The following is a 14,209-nucleotide window of genomic DNA, read 5'->3' as shown; positions in this document are numbered from 1 at the left end:
GGCGCACCTCGATCAGAAGAGGCCCCCCTCCCATCCCCCCACCGCATGTCCAGCCCTCCTGGACCCCCGCAGCAGGCGCACCTCGATCCTGTTGAACTCGTCAAAGCAGGCCCACGCTCCCGCCTGGGCTAGCCCTTTGAAGAACTTGCTCATGGCTTTGTAATCTAGGCCGTCGGAGCAGTTGAAGACCACGCACTAGAGGGGAAAGAGGATGTGGGCGCCGTTCAGGATGGGTCCCTGCACCCTGAAACAGGGGTGGGGGGGGCTCCTTGCTTCCCGTCCCCAGGAGGAGCTGGGACCCACGCTGCCTGTCACACTGACTGACCCGTCTTGACCCTCACGCTGACCTACCCGGACAGGGGCCCAGAGAGGGACGGGAGGAGAGGGTGGGGAGGGACAGCATCTCCCTACCTGCTTGGCCAGAGCTTTGGCCAGATCTTTGGTGGTTTCTGTCTTGCCTGTCCCGGCTGGACCTTCCGGGGCACCCCCAAGATTCAGCTTCAAGGCCCCCATCAGCGTCCTGAGGGGGGGAAGGGAAGAAGAGATCGGAGCTGAGTGCTCAGACGCAGGAAGGAGACTGGCTCGCGGCTCATTTTGTTTCCACTCAGACAGAGGGTTGAGAGCTTGACCCTGACCGTGTGACCATCACTGTGAAGGGTTGTTTTACTTTGCACTCTGCCACCTCAGGGCCTAATGCAGCGCCCGGGGCAGGGGTGGCACCCGTCACCACGGGTCTGGACCAGGGATGACATGAATGAATGAATGAATATATACTTATGTGAGTGAATCAGATAAAGAAATCCTCATCAACTCCACATTCCAAAGACCAAGGATACTAAGGGAATGGTGAAAATAAATGTATTTCTCCTACTCGATTATGAATTCTTTTTAATTTTTAAAAATATTTTTATAGAGAGACGGAGTGAGAGAGGGGCAGACAGACAAGAAGGAAGAGAGAGGAGAAGCATCAAGTCTTTGTTGTAGCACCTTAGTTGTGCACTGATTGCTTTCTCATACGTGCCATGACGGGGGTGGAGGGTGGGGGCGACAGCAGAGTGAGTGACCCCTTGCTCAAGCCAGTGACCCCTTGCTCAAGCCAGTGACCGCGGGGTCGTGTCTATGATCCTGCGCTCAAGCCAGCGACCTCGGGGTTTCCAACCTGGGTCCTCAGCATCCAGGCTGGTACTCTATCCGCTGTGCCACTGCCAGGTCAGCCTAGATTATGAATTCTTGAGCCCAGGACCCAATTTGATTCAATTTCCTGTCCCCAGGAAACTAACACAGTTCCTGGCACATCGTGGTAGGAGGCAAGGTGAATGTTAGAAATAAAATAACGTGTTAACTGTGGCTCCACAGCTCCCTGTACGGGCCTCTGTAATTCCAGTTAACACACTGTCGGGTAATTAGCTGTCATCCCCACCCCGTTAGACTAAGGCTTCCCGGGGGGTCATGCACCGGGCACAAGATGGTTAAAGAAATGGCTGTTCAATGAGTGTAATGAATGAGTGAATGAAGGAAGGAAGAACATGGAAAACAAGTGACCGAGGACTTTGAAAGGAGAAAGTGCTTACACAGTACCTTTAAAAATAATTTACATAATTCCACGGTCAAGAATACACAAAATCCAAGATAATCTGAACATCCACAGAACTGACAAGTTCACAATGTCTAGATTTCTAATGTTACGAATTCCAAGGGAAGAGGCAAAGCACCTTCTGGGCTGAGCTCAGAGCAACCATGCGTCTTCACCAGTCTGGGGGGGGGGGGCTCAGAGATGTGGGCACCGTCCAGGATGGGTTCCTGCACCCTGAAACAGGGGTGGGGACGCCCTTCCGGGGCCCCTCCCCCGGCCTCTGGCTGTCTCCTGACCTCTGGGGTCTCAGGCATCATCTGGATTCTGCCACTGGGGAGCTTTCTGGTTAATTACTGAGCCGTTTCTTTTTCTTTTTTTAATTCACTGAGAGGAGGGGAGGCAGAGAGACAGACTCCCACATACACCCTGATGGGGGTCCACTCAGCAAGCCCAATAGGGGGTGATGCTTTGCCCATCTGGGGCATTGCCACGTTGCTCAGCAACTGAGCTCTTCTTAGCACCTGAGGCAGAGGCCATGGAGCCATCCTCAGTGCCCAGGGCCAACTCGCTCCAATGGAGCCTTGTCTGCAGGAGGGAGAGAGAGAGAGAGAGAAGGGGGAAGGGGAGGGGTGGAGAAGCAGATGGTTGCTTCTTCTCTGTGCCCTGACCAGTAATCGAACCCGGGACATCCATACACCAGGCTGACGCTCTATCACTAAGCCAAATAGCCAGGGCCCTTTTTTATTTTATTGATTTTACAGAGAGAGAGGAGGGGTGTGGGGAGCGAGAAGTATCAACTCATAGTTGCTTCACTTTAGTTGTTCATAGCTTGCTTATTGTATGTGTCTTGACCAGGCAAACCCAGGGTTTTGAACCGGGGGTCTAATGATCCCGGTTGATGCTCTGTCCACTGCACCACCACAGGCCAGGCCTGAGCTGTTCTCAAGGACAGGCACCAACCTTCTGCTTGTTGGCTTGACCATATTAATTTGCATTAGGACTTTTACTGAGTGTTGTTTTTTTTTTTAAGTGACAGAGTCCCACATGCAGCCCAACCTGAATCCACCCAGCAACCCTTGTCTGGGGCCAATGCTCCAATCAAGCAAACTATCCTCACTGCCTGAGGCTGGCAGTCAGACCAACCAAGCCATCCTCAGCGCCCGGGGCCGACGCTTGAGCCAATGGAGCCACTGTCTGCGGGAGGAGAAGAGGGAGAGAAGGGGGAGGGGGAGGGGGGAGAGAAGCAGATGGTCGCTTCTGTGTGCCCCGACCGGGAATCGAACCTGGGACGTTCATTTGCCAGGCCAACACTCTATCCACTGAGCCAACCGGCCAGGGCCCCTCCTGGGTTCCCATTTCAGGCCTAAGGCCTCACTTGCATGCCCATCTGTGAGACCGTGGTATCTACGGGAGGCACCTGAGACTCTGTGAGACGCGGAAACGGAGAGCGGGAAGGTGACAAACTGGAGGAGACCTTCCAGGGCTGTCTGTCACCCCCGCGTGTGTACCTGTAGCAGCGGTCGGTGAGGGGCGTGATCACCAGCCGGGGGCAGTTCCCCAGGTACTCGTAGCCGTAGGCGGCCGCTGTGGTGATCATCCGGACCTGCACGTCGCCGGCCGCCCAGTAGTAGCGCAGCTGGGAGATCCACTGGAAGTCGTTCAGGTCACAGACCCGGTCCTCGGAGAGCTTGGCCACCACGTCGCGAGCTGGGGACGCAGACAGGACCACACCCGCAGGGCGGGGCCGTGAGCACCCGCCCAGCCCCACCCAGTGCTCCTCAGACCAGGAGGTTTGACCACGTCCGTCCTTCCTTCCGGGGAGGCTCTCATTCCTCAGACAATGTGAGGCTCCGCCATCCGCCCCCCGGGGAGCGAGGGCTTTCAGGAGCCGGGGGAGAGTCCACTGCCCTCTCTGCTCTCCCAGTGCCGCCCAGCGCAGCAGCCAGAGTGCAGACGCCGACCTCAGACCGCCGGGTCCGCATTCTGGTTCCGCCAGTAACTAGCGACGGGACTTTGGGCAAGTACCTCAACCTGGTTCCCCCTCGGTGGTGTCACCTGCGAAGCGCAGGTGACAGAGGACTTACCCGGCCAGGTTGTAATGAGAATGAAATGCATATATGTGTGACATAAAGACACAGACATATATATACACACAGCCATGCACCTATAGAAACATATCTCTACAGATCCACACAGACCCAGGGACAGGGAGCGAGAGGGAAAGAAAATCAATCAATGAGTGAACTGTGCCTGGCATGTAAAAAAAAATTCCATAAATAAGAGCTGTTGTTACCACTCCCAAAGGTTTGTGGGGCTGATTTGGAGGAGTCTGCTACGTGTTGTTACCCCCAATTACTGTCTTATCCCCAAATATCCCCCCGGGGGCCCTGTTTCAAGCCTCTAAGATATCGTAGGAGACCGCAGTCAGCTTGGCTTGACATAGTTAATGGGGCGGGGGGCAAGAATTCGTGGTTAGATGTATTTTTTTTTTTCCATCGAGGTCTGAGAAACCAGCTGGGGTATATTTCTAAGGTTTTCTCCTCTCTCTCACAGAACTGCGAGCCTACTTGACTTTTCTCACAGGGACAGGAGCCCCGAGGTTGAAGAGCGGGTGATGACAGGTTGATGGGAATCAAGAAACTGTGTTCTAGGTAATTCACGGGGCGAGTGCTACTGAGATCTCAGCTCGAGTGGAGCAGCCCAAGGTTAGGATCTTGGCTATGGCTTCGCAAAGGGCTGCTCCCGTCAGTCTAGCTAGTGGCTCTCGGACAGGAGTCTTCCTCATTATAGCACAGTCCAAAACCCCGCAGAGAAGAGTCCTTGAGTAGGATCTCCCTCTCCTTCCTTCCTGAGGAGTGTAACCCCTTCCCAGGTTCTCCAGAGAACCCATGCCTGCTAGCGTGAGACACCCAGGAGGGAGGGAGATCTCCGAGGACTCAGACCAACCGAGCCCTCCTCGGTGCCCGGGGTGATGCTTGAACCAGTCAAGCCACCAGCTGCAGGAGGAGAAGAGAGAGAGAAGGGGAGACAGAGGGGGAGAGAAGGAGATGGTTGCTTCTCCAATGGATCCTGTCCATTGGGAGGGGAAGAGAGAGAGAGAGGAAGGAGCGGGGGAGGGGTGGAGAAGTAGATGGGCGCTTCTCCTGTGTGTCCTGGCCGGGAATCAAACCCGGGTCATCCACACACTGGGCTGACACTCTATCACTGAGCCAACCAGCCGGGACCAAGCCTCAGGTTTTTAATCTGAGAAATGTATGTAAAAATGAGATGAAGTATGTCAAACTCCAGGGACAAAGCGTGGCCCCCTGGTGAATACTCGAAACAATGTTAGCTCTGGTCAGTGGTCAGTGAGAGGAAAGGGCTCCAAGTGCTGAGGCTCAAGAATGACTGCGGCCATCGCGGTCTCGGTCACAGCCCCACTCAGAGGCCTTGGCGTCTCCCCGTACCCCGCGCCGTACTCTCAGCGGGAGAACCTCTGCTCTGACGGGTCAGGAGACCCCAAGTCCCTCCACCCAGGAGGAGAATCTCTGCTCTAACGGGTCAGGAGACCCCAAGTCCCTCCACCCAGGAGGAGAACCTCTGCTCTGATGGGTCAGGAGACCCCAATTCCCTCCACCCAGGAGGAGAATCTCTGCTCTAACGGGTCAGGAGACCCCAAGTCCTCCACCCAGGAGGAGACTCTCTGCTCTGACGGGTCAGGAGACCCCAAGTCCCTCCACCCAGGAGGAGACTCTCTGCTCTAACGGGTCATGAGACCCCAAGTCCCTCCACCCAGGAGGAGAATCTCTGCTCTGATGGGTCAGGAGACCCCAAGTCCTCCACCCAGGAGGAGAACCTCTGCTCTGATGGGTCAGGAGACCCCAAGTCCTCCATCCAGGAAGAGAATCTCTGCTCTGACGGGTCAGGAGACCCCAAGTCCCTCCACCCAGGAGGAGAATCTCTGCTCTAACAGGTCAGGAGACCCCAAGTCCCTCCACCCAGGAGGAGAATCTCTGCTCTGATGGGTCAGGAGACCCCAAGTCCTCCATCCAGGAGGAGAATCTCTGCTCTGATGGGTCAGGAGACCCCAAGTCCTCCATCCAGGAGGAGAATCTCTGCTCTGACGGGTCAGGAGACCCCAAGTCCCTCCACCCAGGAGGAGAATCTCTGCTCTAACGGGTCAGGAGACCCCAAGTCCTCCATCCAGGAGGAGAATCTCTGCTCTAACGGGTCAGGAGACCCCAAGTCCTCCACCCAGGAGGAGAACCTCTGCTCTGACGGGTCAGGAGACCCCAAGTCCCTCCACCCAGGAGGAGACTCTCTGCTCTGACGGGTCAGGAGACCCCAAGTCCCTCCACCCAGGAGGAGAATCTCTGCTCTAACGGGTCAGGAGACCCCAAGTCCCTCCACCCAGGAGGAGACTCTCTGCTCTGACGGGTCAGGAGACCCCAAGTCCTCCATCCAGGAGGAGAATCTCTGCTCTAACGGGTCAGGAGACCCCAAGTCCCTCCACCCAGGAGGAGACTCTCTGCTCTGACGGGTCAGGAGACCCCACGCCCCTCCACCCAGGAGGAGACTCTCTGCTCTGACGGGTCAGGAGACCCCAAGTCCTCCATCCAGGAGGAGAATCTCTGCTCTGACGGGTCAGGAGACCCCAAGTCCTCCATCCAGGAGGAGAATCTCTGCTCTGATGGGTCAGGAGACCCCAAGTCCCTCCACCCAGGAGGAGACTCTCTGCTCTGACGGGTCAGGAGACCCCAAGTCCTCCATCCAGGAGGAGAACCTCTGCTCTGATGGGTCAGGAGACCCCAAGTCCCTCCATCCAGGAGGAGAATCTCTGCTCTAACGGGTCAGGAGACCCCACGCCCTCCATCCAGGAGGAGAATCTCTGCTCTGATGGGTCAGGAGACCCCACGCCCTCCATCCAGGAGGAGACTCTCTGCTCTAACGGGTCAGGAGACCCCAAGCCCCTCCATCCAGGAGGAGAATCTCTGCTCTGATGGGTCAGGAGACCCCAAGTCCCTCCATCCAGGAGGAGAATCTCTGCTCTAACGGGTCAGGAGACCCCAAGTCCCTCCATCCAGGAGGAGAATCTCTGCTCTAACGGGTCAGGAGACCCCAAGGCCTCCACCCAGGAGGAGAACCTCTGCTCTGATGGGTCAGGAGACCCCAAGTCCCTCCATCCAGGAGGAGAACCACTGCTCTGATGGGTCAGGAGACCCCAAGTCCTCCACCCAGGAGGAGAATCTCTGCTCTGATGGGTCAGGAGACCCAAGCCCCTCCACCCAGGAGGAGAATTTCTGCTCTGATGGGTCAGGAGACCCCAAGTCCTCCATCCAGGAGGAGAACCTCTGCTCTGATGGGTCAGGAGACCCCACGCCCTCCATCCAGGAGGAGAATCTCTGCTCTGATGGGTCAGGAGACCCCAAGCCCCTCCACCCAGGAGGAGAACCTCTGCTCTGATGGGTCAGGAGACCCAAGCCCCTCCATCCAGGAGGAGAATCTCTGCTCTAACGGGTCAGGAGACCCCCAAGCCCCTCCATCCAGGAGGAGAATCTCTGCTCTGATGGGTCAGGAGACCCCAAGCCCTCCATCCAGGAGGAGAACCTCTGCTCTGATGGGTCAGGAGACCCCAAGTCCCTCCATCCAGGAGGAGAATCTCTGCTCTAACGGGTCAGGAGACCCCAAGCCCTCCATCCAGGAGGAGAATCTCTGCTCTGATGGGTCAGGAGACCCCAAGCCCTCCATCCAGGAGGAGAATCTCTGCTCTAACGGGTCAGGAGACCCCAAGCCCCTCCACCCAGGAGGAGGGGAGGGGGCTGCTGTCCCTGTACCGTCGGCAATACCAGAGAAGCCGCTGTGCTCACCGTGGACGTCGATGACGGTCAGAGCGCCCAGTGTGAGACGAGCCCCGCCGGTCAGCCTCCCCCGTACCAGCTGGACAATCTGCGCGATCTGGTCGTTGCTCTTCTCCAGGAAATCCTGGCAGGGAGGGACGTTGGAGGGGGGACAAGCGGTTAAACTGGATTCCGCCCCGCCCCCCGTCATCCCTCCTGGGGGAATGTCACCTCCCACCATCCCGTGGCTGAAGCCGAACGCCTACGTGTCCCCACCCTTCCCTCCGCTTGTCCTTTGCTCCTAGCTGATGGTCAAGTGGCTGATGCTGACCGGAAGGAGCTAAACTGCAAAGACTGGATACGGTTTGATTTCACTTCCGATGATATTGCGGAAAAGACAGAACTCATAGGGGCAGGAAACAGGGTGGTAGTTGCCAGAGGCTTCGCGTGCGGGGAGAGGGTGACTATCGACAGGGTGGGAGGGAGTGTGGGGGTCACACAAACGTAGGCATTTGTTAACAGCCTGAACTGTGCACTAAAATGGGCGAATTCTATGGTGTGTAAATCATACCACAGATCAGAAGGAACAACGACAAAAATAAACAACCCTGAAATACTATGAGATGAAAGGAGACATGGAAGATGTGAAAGCTAAATTTATAAACAAATCCTGGATTGAATCCCGGACCAGACACAGAGCTCTGGCCGGAGGGTGAGTAACCGGCTACATTCAGATTATCCAATGGAAAGGTTGACAGATTAGATAATAATATTGTATCGTGCATTAGTGCTGGATTCCTGTTTTGGGAAACTATACTGTGGTTTCCTAAATTGTTTGTATTGTTACAATCTGGAGAAAGGGCACCTAGCTATGGTGCTTTGTATTATTTTGCAACATTATTTGTGCGTCTGATACTATTTAAAGTAAAGAGATAAAAATAAGGAGATTGAATTAAATTAAAAAAAAAGAAAGAAACCTATCAGTCCGTGGAATTTCTACCACGTTGACCCCTGATTGATACATCTCACCAGCCTGCATCTCACCAGATTGATACATCTTACCAGGAAGCAAAGACTGATTGATACATCTCACCCAGCTTGCAGCCTAGGATTTCCTCTGGTCTGGGAAGGTCTGTGGGAATCGTCCCACTGGGGGAACTCCATCACAGCCCCGATTCCAAATTCTCTGTCCAAAGGTCCACAGGAAAATCTGGCTTCTGGGACACCCCAGGTTGGATGTCATGATGATGAATATGATGATGATGTAGAAAACATGGCTACTCTAACTGTCTGTCATTCCAATTCTAAGCGAGCTTGAACCCCTTCCCCAAGCTGCACGGCAGGCTCACTCACCTGTAGGGTGTTTTCCACCAGCGCTTGGGACACCTCCTGAGTCCAGAAGATGGACGAGACACAGATGACCACCTGGCCAGGCCACTGTAAGACCCACTGATTGCGAGAGACCTGGGGAAGTATGGTGGGGCCGTGGTCAAGGGTCTGTCCGTCTTAAAAACATCCCCCACCGCCTCGCCTTAACACAGGCAGCATCCCTTCCCTCCCTCCAGTGACAAGACGTCTCCGGGATTACTGACTGACGTCTTCTTCCCGGAGTTGTGCGCGTGGATGGAAGAGGGGTCACACACACGGAACCCGACAGGCTCAGGGGAGCCCTGCGCAATGACCTTGGGAACTCAAGAGACCTTTTAAAGTGACCACACAGGCTGGTCAAAAATGACCCGCTTTCTAACTAAAAGCAGTTCGCGGTGGGTGGTCATGTCCTGGGGAGGTATTTGTCTCTCACAAAGGTCAAGGCTTACCTTAACGGAGCCTGTCTGGTGTCTTTTGCATCTACAATCACGTACCCGATAACACGTCTTTGAAACGTAAGGGTCGTTTTCTTTCCCTGCCCGGCTCAGGGCAGGTGCCCCAACAGAGCAGGAACCAACAGACCCCTCATTGCAATTGTGATGTGAACCGTTAACTGTTAACTGTGTTGCTCCCGCCTATGTAAAGAAGTCTCAGCATACGGGGGTCCTGGGGTTACAACAGCCTCCTCATACAACCTTGGGAGAGTTTATCATGCTCGCTGCCCTAAAAACTTTAAAAAACGGAGACGCAAGTGTTTCGGCTAACGCCACGAGCATCATACTCACAGACTACGTGGGCACAGCAGTCTGGTGGCGGGCAGCGGAGGAATACACAGTAACGTGATGTATTTGTGTTTTTATATTCTAGATGATGATTTTACAGCTGTGTGAGGACAGGGGATTGATTAGGCTAGGGTCTGTCTCAGCTGACACCGGAATTCAGGTGACATGACTGTCGTCGGAACAGAACTGTGTCATAACCTGAGGACCCTCCCACCGTAGACATTTTTAATTTTTGTCCAATCCCTGGACGCAGGGGTGCCTGGACATAGGGGTGCCTGGACACAGGGCACCTGGACACAGGGTGCCTGGACAGAGGGGTGTCTGGACAAGGGTGCCTGGACAAGGGTGCCTGGACACAGGGCGCCTGGACGCAGGGGTGCCTGGATGCAGGGGTGCCTGGACATAGGGGTGCCTGGACATAGGGGTGCCTGGACACAGGGGTGCCTGGACAGAGGGGTGCCTGGACAAGGGTGCCTGGACACAGGGCGCCTGGACACAGGGCGCCTGGACACAGGGTGCCTGGACAGAGGGGTGCCTGGACAGAGGGGTGCCTGGACACAGGGCACCTGGACACAGGGTGCCTGGACAGAGGGGTGCCTGGACAGAGGGGTGCCTGGACAAGGGTGCCTGGACACAGGGCGCCTAGACATAGGGGTGCCTGGACACAGGGCTCCTGGACATAGGGGCGCCTGGACACAGGGGTGCCTGGACATAGGGGCGCCTGGACACAGGGGTGCCTGGACATAGGGGTGCCTGGACATAGGGGTGCCTGGATGCAGGGGTGCCTGGACATAGGGGTGCCTGGACGCAGGGGTGCCTGGACACAGGGCTCCTGGACATAGGGGCGCCTGGACATAGGGGTGCCTGGACAGAGGGGTGCCTGGACAAGGGTGCCTGGACAAGGGTGCCTGGACAGAGGGTGCCTGGACATAGGGGTGCCTGGACACAGGTCGCCTGGACATAGGGGCGCCTGGACATAGGGGTGCCTGGACGCAGGGGTGCCTGGGCATAGGGGTGCCTGGACACAGGGGTGCCTTGACACAGGGCTCCTGGACATAGGGGCGCCTGGACACAAGGGTGCCTGGACAAGGGTGCCTGGACACAGGGCGCCTGGACATAGGGGTGCCTGGACGCAGGGGCTAGGCCAGGACCGATCTCTTCTTCAACCCTCTCTCCCCAGAGTTCTCCTCGCGGGACCAACACCCTGGCTCGCGGGTACCCCGGTCCCTGTACCTGGACGTAGGCTTCCATCCCCAGTCTGATGACCTCCTGCATGCTGGCGAGCATCACCTTCTCCACCTGCTGCAGCCACTTCTCCACCATGCCCTGCGGCGAGACAGACAGGCAGCCCCCGGTCAGCGGTCAGCGAGACGGGAGGAAGAGACCGTCCTCAGCAGAACCGGCTTCCTCTCCTGACAGGGCTGGGGGGGGGGCCAGGGTTTACACTCATCGGGGTTCACAACCAGCCACCCTGAGACGTGCCTCCTGGGGATGCAAACTATGTGTGTGTGTGTGTGTATATTTTTCTGAAGTTGGAAGCGGGGAGGCAGTCAGACTCCCGCATGCGCCCAACCGGGATCCACCCGGCATGCCCACCAGGGGGCGATGCTCTGCCCATCTGGGGTGTCACTCTGTTGTGACCAGAGCCATTCTGGCACCTGAGGCAGAGGCCACAGAGCCATTCTCAGCGCCCGGGCCAACTTTGCTCCAATGGAGCCTTGGCTGCGGGAGGGGAAGAGAGAGACAGAGAGGAAGGAGGGGGGGTGGAGAAGCAAATGGGCGCTTCTCCTGTGTGCCCTGGCCGGGAATCGAACTCGGGTCCCCCGCACGCCAGGCCGATGCTCTACCACTGAGCCAACCGGCCAGGGCCATAAAGAGTTTTTAACATTTAACATTTCTTTCACATCGTTTTCTGAGACAGACCACCTCTCGAGGAGGAAGACGACAAATTTACATTTCCGTTCATAAAACAAACCGCTCCTTTCTAACGGACGGTTGTCATTCTTTTGATATTCTGGTGGTTCTCAAATTTGCTGTGAGTTAGAATCACCTGGAGACCTGGGAACAAACCCAGACGCCTGACTCCGCTCCCGGGTCCAACTGGGGTGAAACATCACCCAGCATCTGGGCTTCTTTCAAAGCTCTCCAGGTTAATTCAAACATGCAGCAAACTAATTCAGTTTCAGAATTTCCGGTGACTGTCACTGTTGACTGCAGGCATCCGTGAGCTCGCTGACGTGTGGCAGAGAGGCCTGACTCCAAGTTATATGTGTGGTTGGCAAAAAAAACCAAACAAACAATAAAACGGCCAGCAAAGTGAGGCCAGTGAAGGTGCGCCGTGTCCAGCGGGAGTGGCACTGATTTACACTTTACTCATTATATAAGGACACATGCGTAACAACTAGAGTTACACGGCATTGATTCCATGTTTGACTGACCTTTGAACACACCTGCCCCAGCAAGCTGTGTCTGACCGAATGACTTGTAACTGGACTCTGCTCACGGAAATCTGAACAGTACCAGCTTGGATCTAGTTCCTGCCACTGTCCCCACATCCAGTTTGATTGAAATCCTGACACAAATTCAGTGTGTCACATGCATGGCCATGTGCTCCCCATTTTATAAATGGGCTGAGACCCTGAAAGAGGAAGTCACTGCCCAAAGTCACCCAGTCTTTAAGTTGAGGGTCCACCCGTCCCACAGCCAGGCACACTGAAACCAGAATCTGTACACTTGACTAATATGCTCTCTGCCTCTCTCTGTGTTGCTCTATGATGGAGAAAAGACCCCCGTTCCCCCCCCCAAAAAAAAATGGATAAGGGAAATTACTTTGGCTTGAGCTGGGTAGATTTTCTGTTTGAATGGAACGGTTTCTTTTTCTGAGCTGATCATGCCCACAATCTCCAAACTGTCTGTAAACTCCAGCTTAGCAATGCCCTCAAAGCATTTCTTCAAATGTGGTTGCACTCGGAGTGGGTCCTTGGTCTCGGACAAGATCTCCAGCAGCTCATCATTGGACAGGAAGAAGAACCTATTCCAGGCAAAGGGAGATGGCAACTGAAATCTCTGAGAACGTCCTTTCCCCCACAAGGTTATACTCCTCAACAGGCAGACGGCGCCTGGGGGAAGACCAGCCATGTCCTAGGATCTTCTCTAAAGTTCACTCCCTTCACCATTTTCTGTCTGGGGCATGTAGGATGGAGATGATTTTGACTTTGGGGGCAAGAGAAATAACGAAAGCCGGTATCTCTGAGTTTAATATGGTTGGGGTAAGGGTGGGGAGGTGCTATCTTTTGAAAAAAAAATTGGATGGAGCAATGGTTCTCAACCTTGACTGCACTTTGGAATCACCTGCCGAACTTTTTTTTAAAAATTCCCATGCCAAGACCGTACTGCCTAGAGATTTACAAATCAGTGATATGGGGTTGGTTCTGGGGAATCTGTATTTTTAAGAATCCCAGGTTGGGGGGGAGGAGAAGAGAGTAAAGGAGGGAGAGATGGGGGTGGAAGGAGACTTGACTTTGAGTAGTGAACACGTGATACAATGTAAAGATGATGTATCATAGAACTGTACACCTGAAACCTAGATCATCATAGAACTGTACACCTGAAAACTAGATCATTATAGAACTGTACACCTGAAACCTAGAGCATCATAGAACTGTACACCTGAAACCTAGATCATCACAGAACTGTACACCTGAAACCTAGATCATCATAGAACTGTACAGCTGAAACCTAGATCATCGTAGAACTGTACACCTGAAACCTAGATCATCACAGAACTGTATACCTGAAACCTAGATGATCATAGAACTGTACACCTGAAACCTAGATCATCATAGAACTGTACACCTGAAACCTAGATCATCATAGAACTGTACACCTGAAATCTAGACCATCGTAGAACTGTACACCTGAAACCTAGATCATCATAGAACTGTACACCTGAAACCTAGATCATCATAGAACTGTACACTTGAAACCTAGACCATCGTAGAACTGTACACCTGAAACCTAGATCATAGAACTGTACACCTGAAACCTAGACCATCGTAGAACTGTACACCTGAAACCTAGATCATCACAGAACTGTACACCTGAAACCTAGATGATCATAGAACTGTACACCTGAAACCTAGATGATCATAGAACTGTACACCTGAAACCTAGATCATCATAGAACTGTACACCTGAAACCTAGATCATCATAGAACTGTACACCTGAAACCTAGACGATCATAGAACTGTACACCTGAAACCTAGACCATCATAGAACTGTACACCTGAAATCCAGATAATCATAGAACTGTACACCTGAAACCTAGATGATCATAGAACTGTACACCTGAAACCTAGATCATCATAGAACTGTACACCTGAAACCTAGATCATCATAGAACTGTACACCTGAAACCTAGACCATCATAGAACTGTACACCCGAAACCTAGATGATCATAGAACTGTACACCTGAAACCTAGATCATCATAGAACTGTACACCTGAAACCTAGATCATCACAGAACTGTATACCTGAAACCTAGATGATCATAGAACTGTACACCTGAAACCTAGATCATCATAGAACTGTACACCTGAAACCTAGATCATCATAGAACTGTACACTTGAAACCTAGACCATCGTAGAACTGTACACCTGAAACCTAGA

At 54.0% G+C, this 14,209-nt stretch overlaps 1 protein-coding gene across 2 annotated transcripts in view; it reads right to left on the bottom strand.

Moving 5' to 3' along the window:
* DNAH3 (dynein axonemal heavy chain 3) overlaps nucleotides 1-14,209 on the bottom strand; it is a 208,317-nt gene that overhangs the window by 108,163 nt on the left and 85,945 nt on the right. For both annotated transcript variants that reach the window (XM_066383459.1, XM_066383458.1), the window contains exons 25-31: nucleotides 12,369-12,570; nucleotides 10,773-10,865; nucleotides 8,743-8,853; nucleotides 7,420-7,534; nucleotides 3,082-3,280; nucleotides 412-520; nucleotides 82-195 (exon numbers count right to left, since the gene is read on the bottom strand). In XM_066383459.1, coding sequence (XP_066239556.1) covers nucleotides 82-195; nucleotides 412-520; nucleotides 3,082-3,280; nucleotides 7,420-7,534; nucleotides 8,743-8,853; nucleotides 10,773-10,865; nucleotides 12,369-12,570 — 943 coding nt within the window. The remainder of the gene's footprint in view (nucleotides 1-81; nucleotides 196-411; nucleotides 521-3,081; nucleotides 3,281-7,419; nucleotides 7,535-8,742; nucleotides 8,854-10,772; nucleotides 10,866-12,368; nucleotides 12,571-14,209) is intronic.

Source organism: Saccopteryx leptura, chromosome 4 (genome assembly GCF_036850995.1).
Source record: "Saccopteryx leptura isolate mSacLep1 chromosome 4, mSacLep1_pri_phased_curated, whole genome shotgun sequence".
Lineage (NCBI taxonomy): Eukaryota > Metazoa > Chordata > Mammalia > Chiroptera > Emballonuridae > Saccopteryx > Saccopteryx leptura.
Note: the sequence above shows the minus strand (reverse complement) of the source record. Positions and strands in the feature narration are given on the sequence as shown.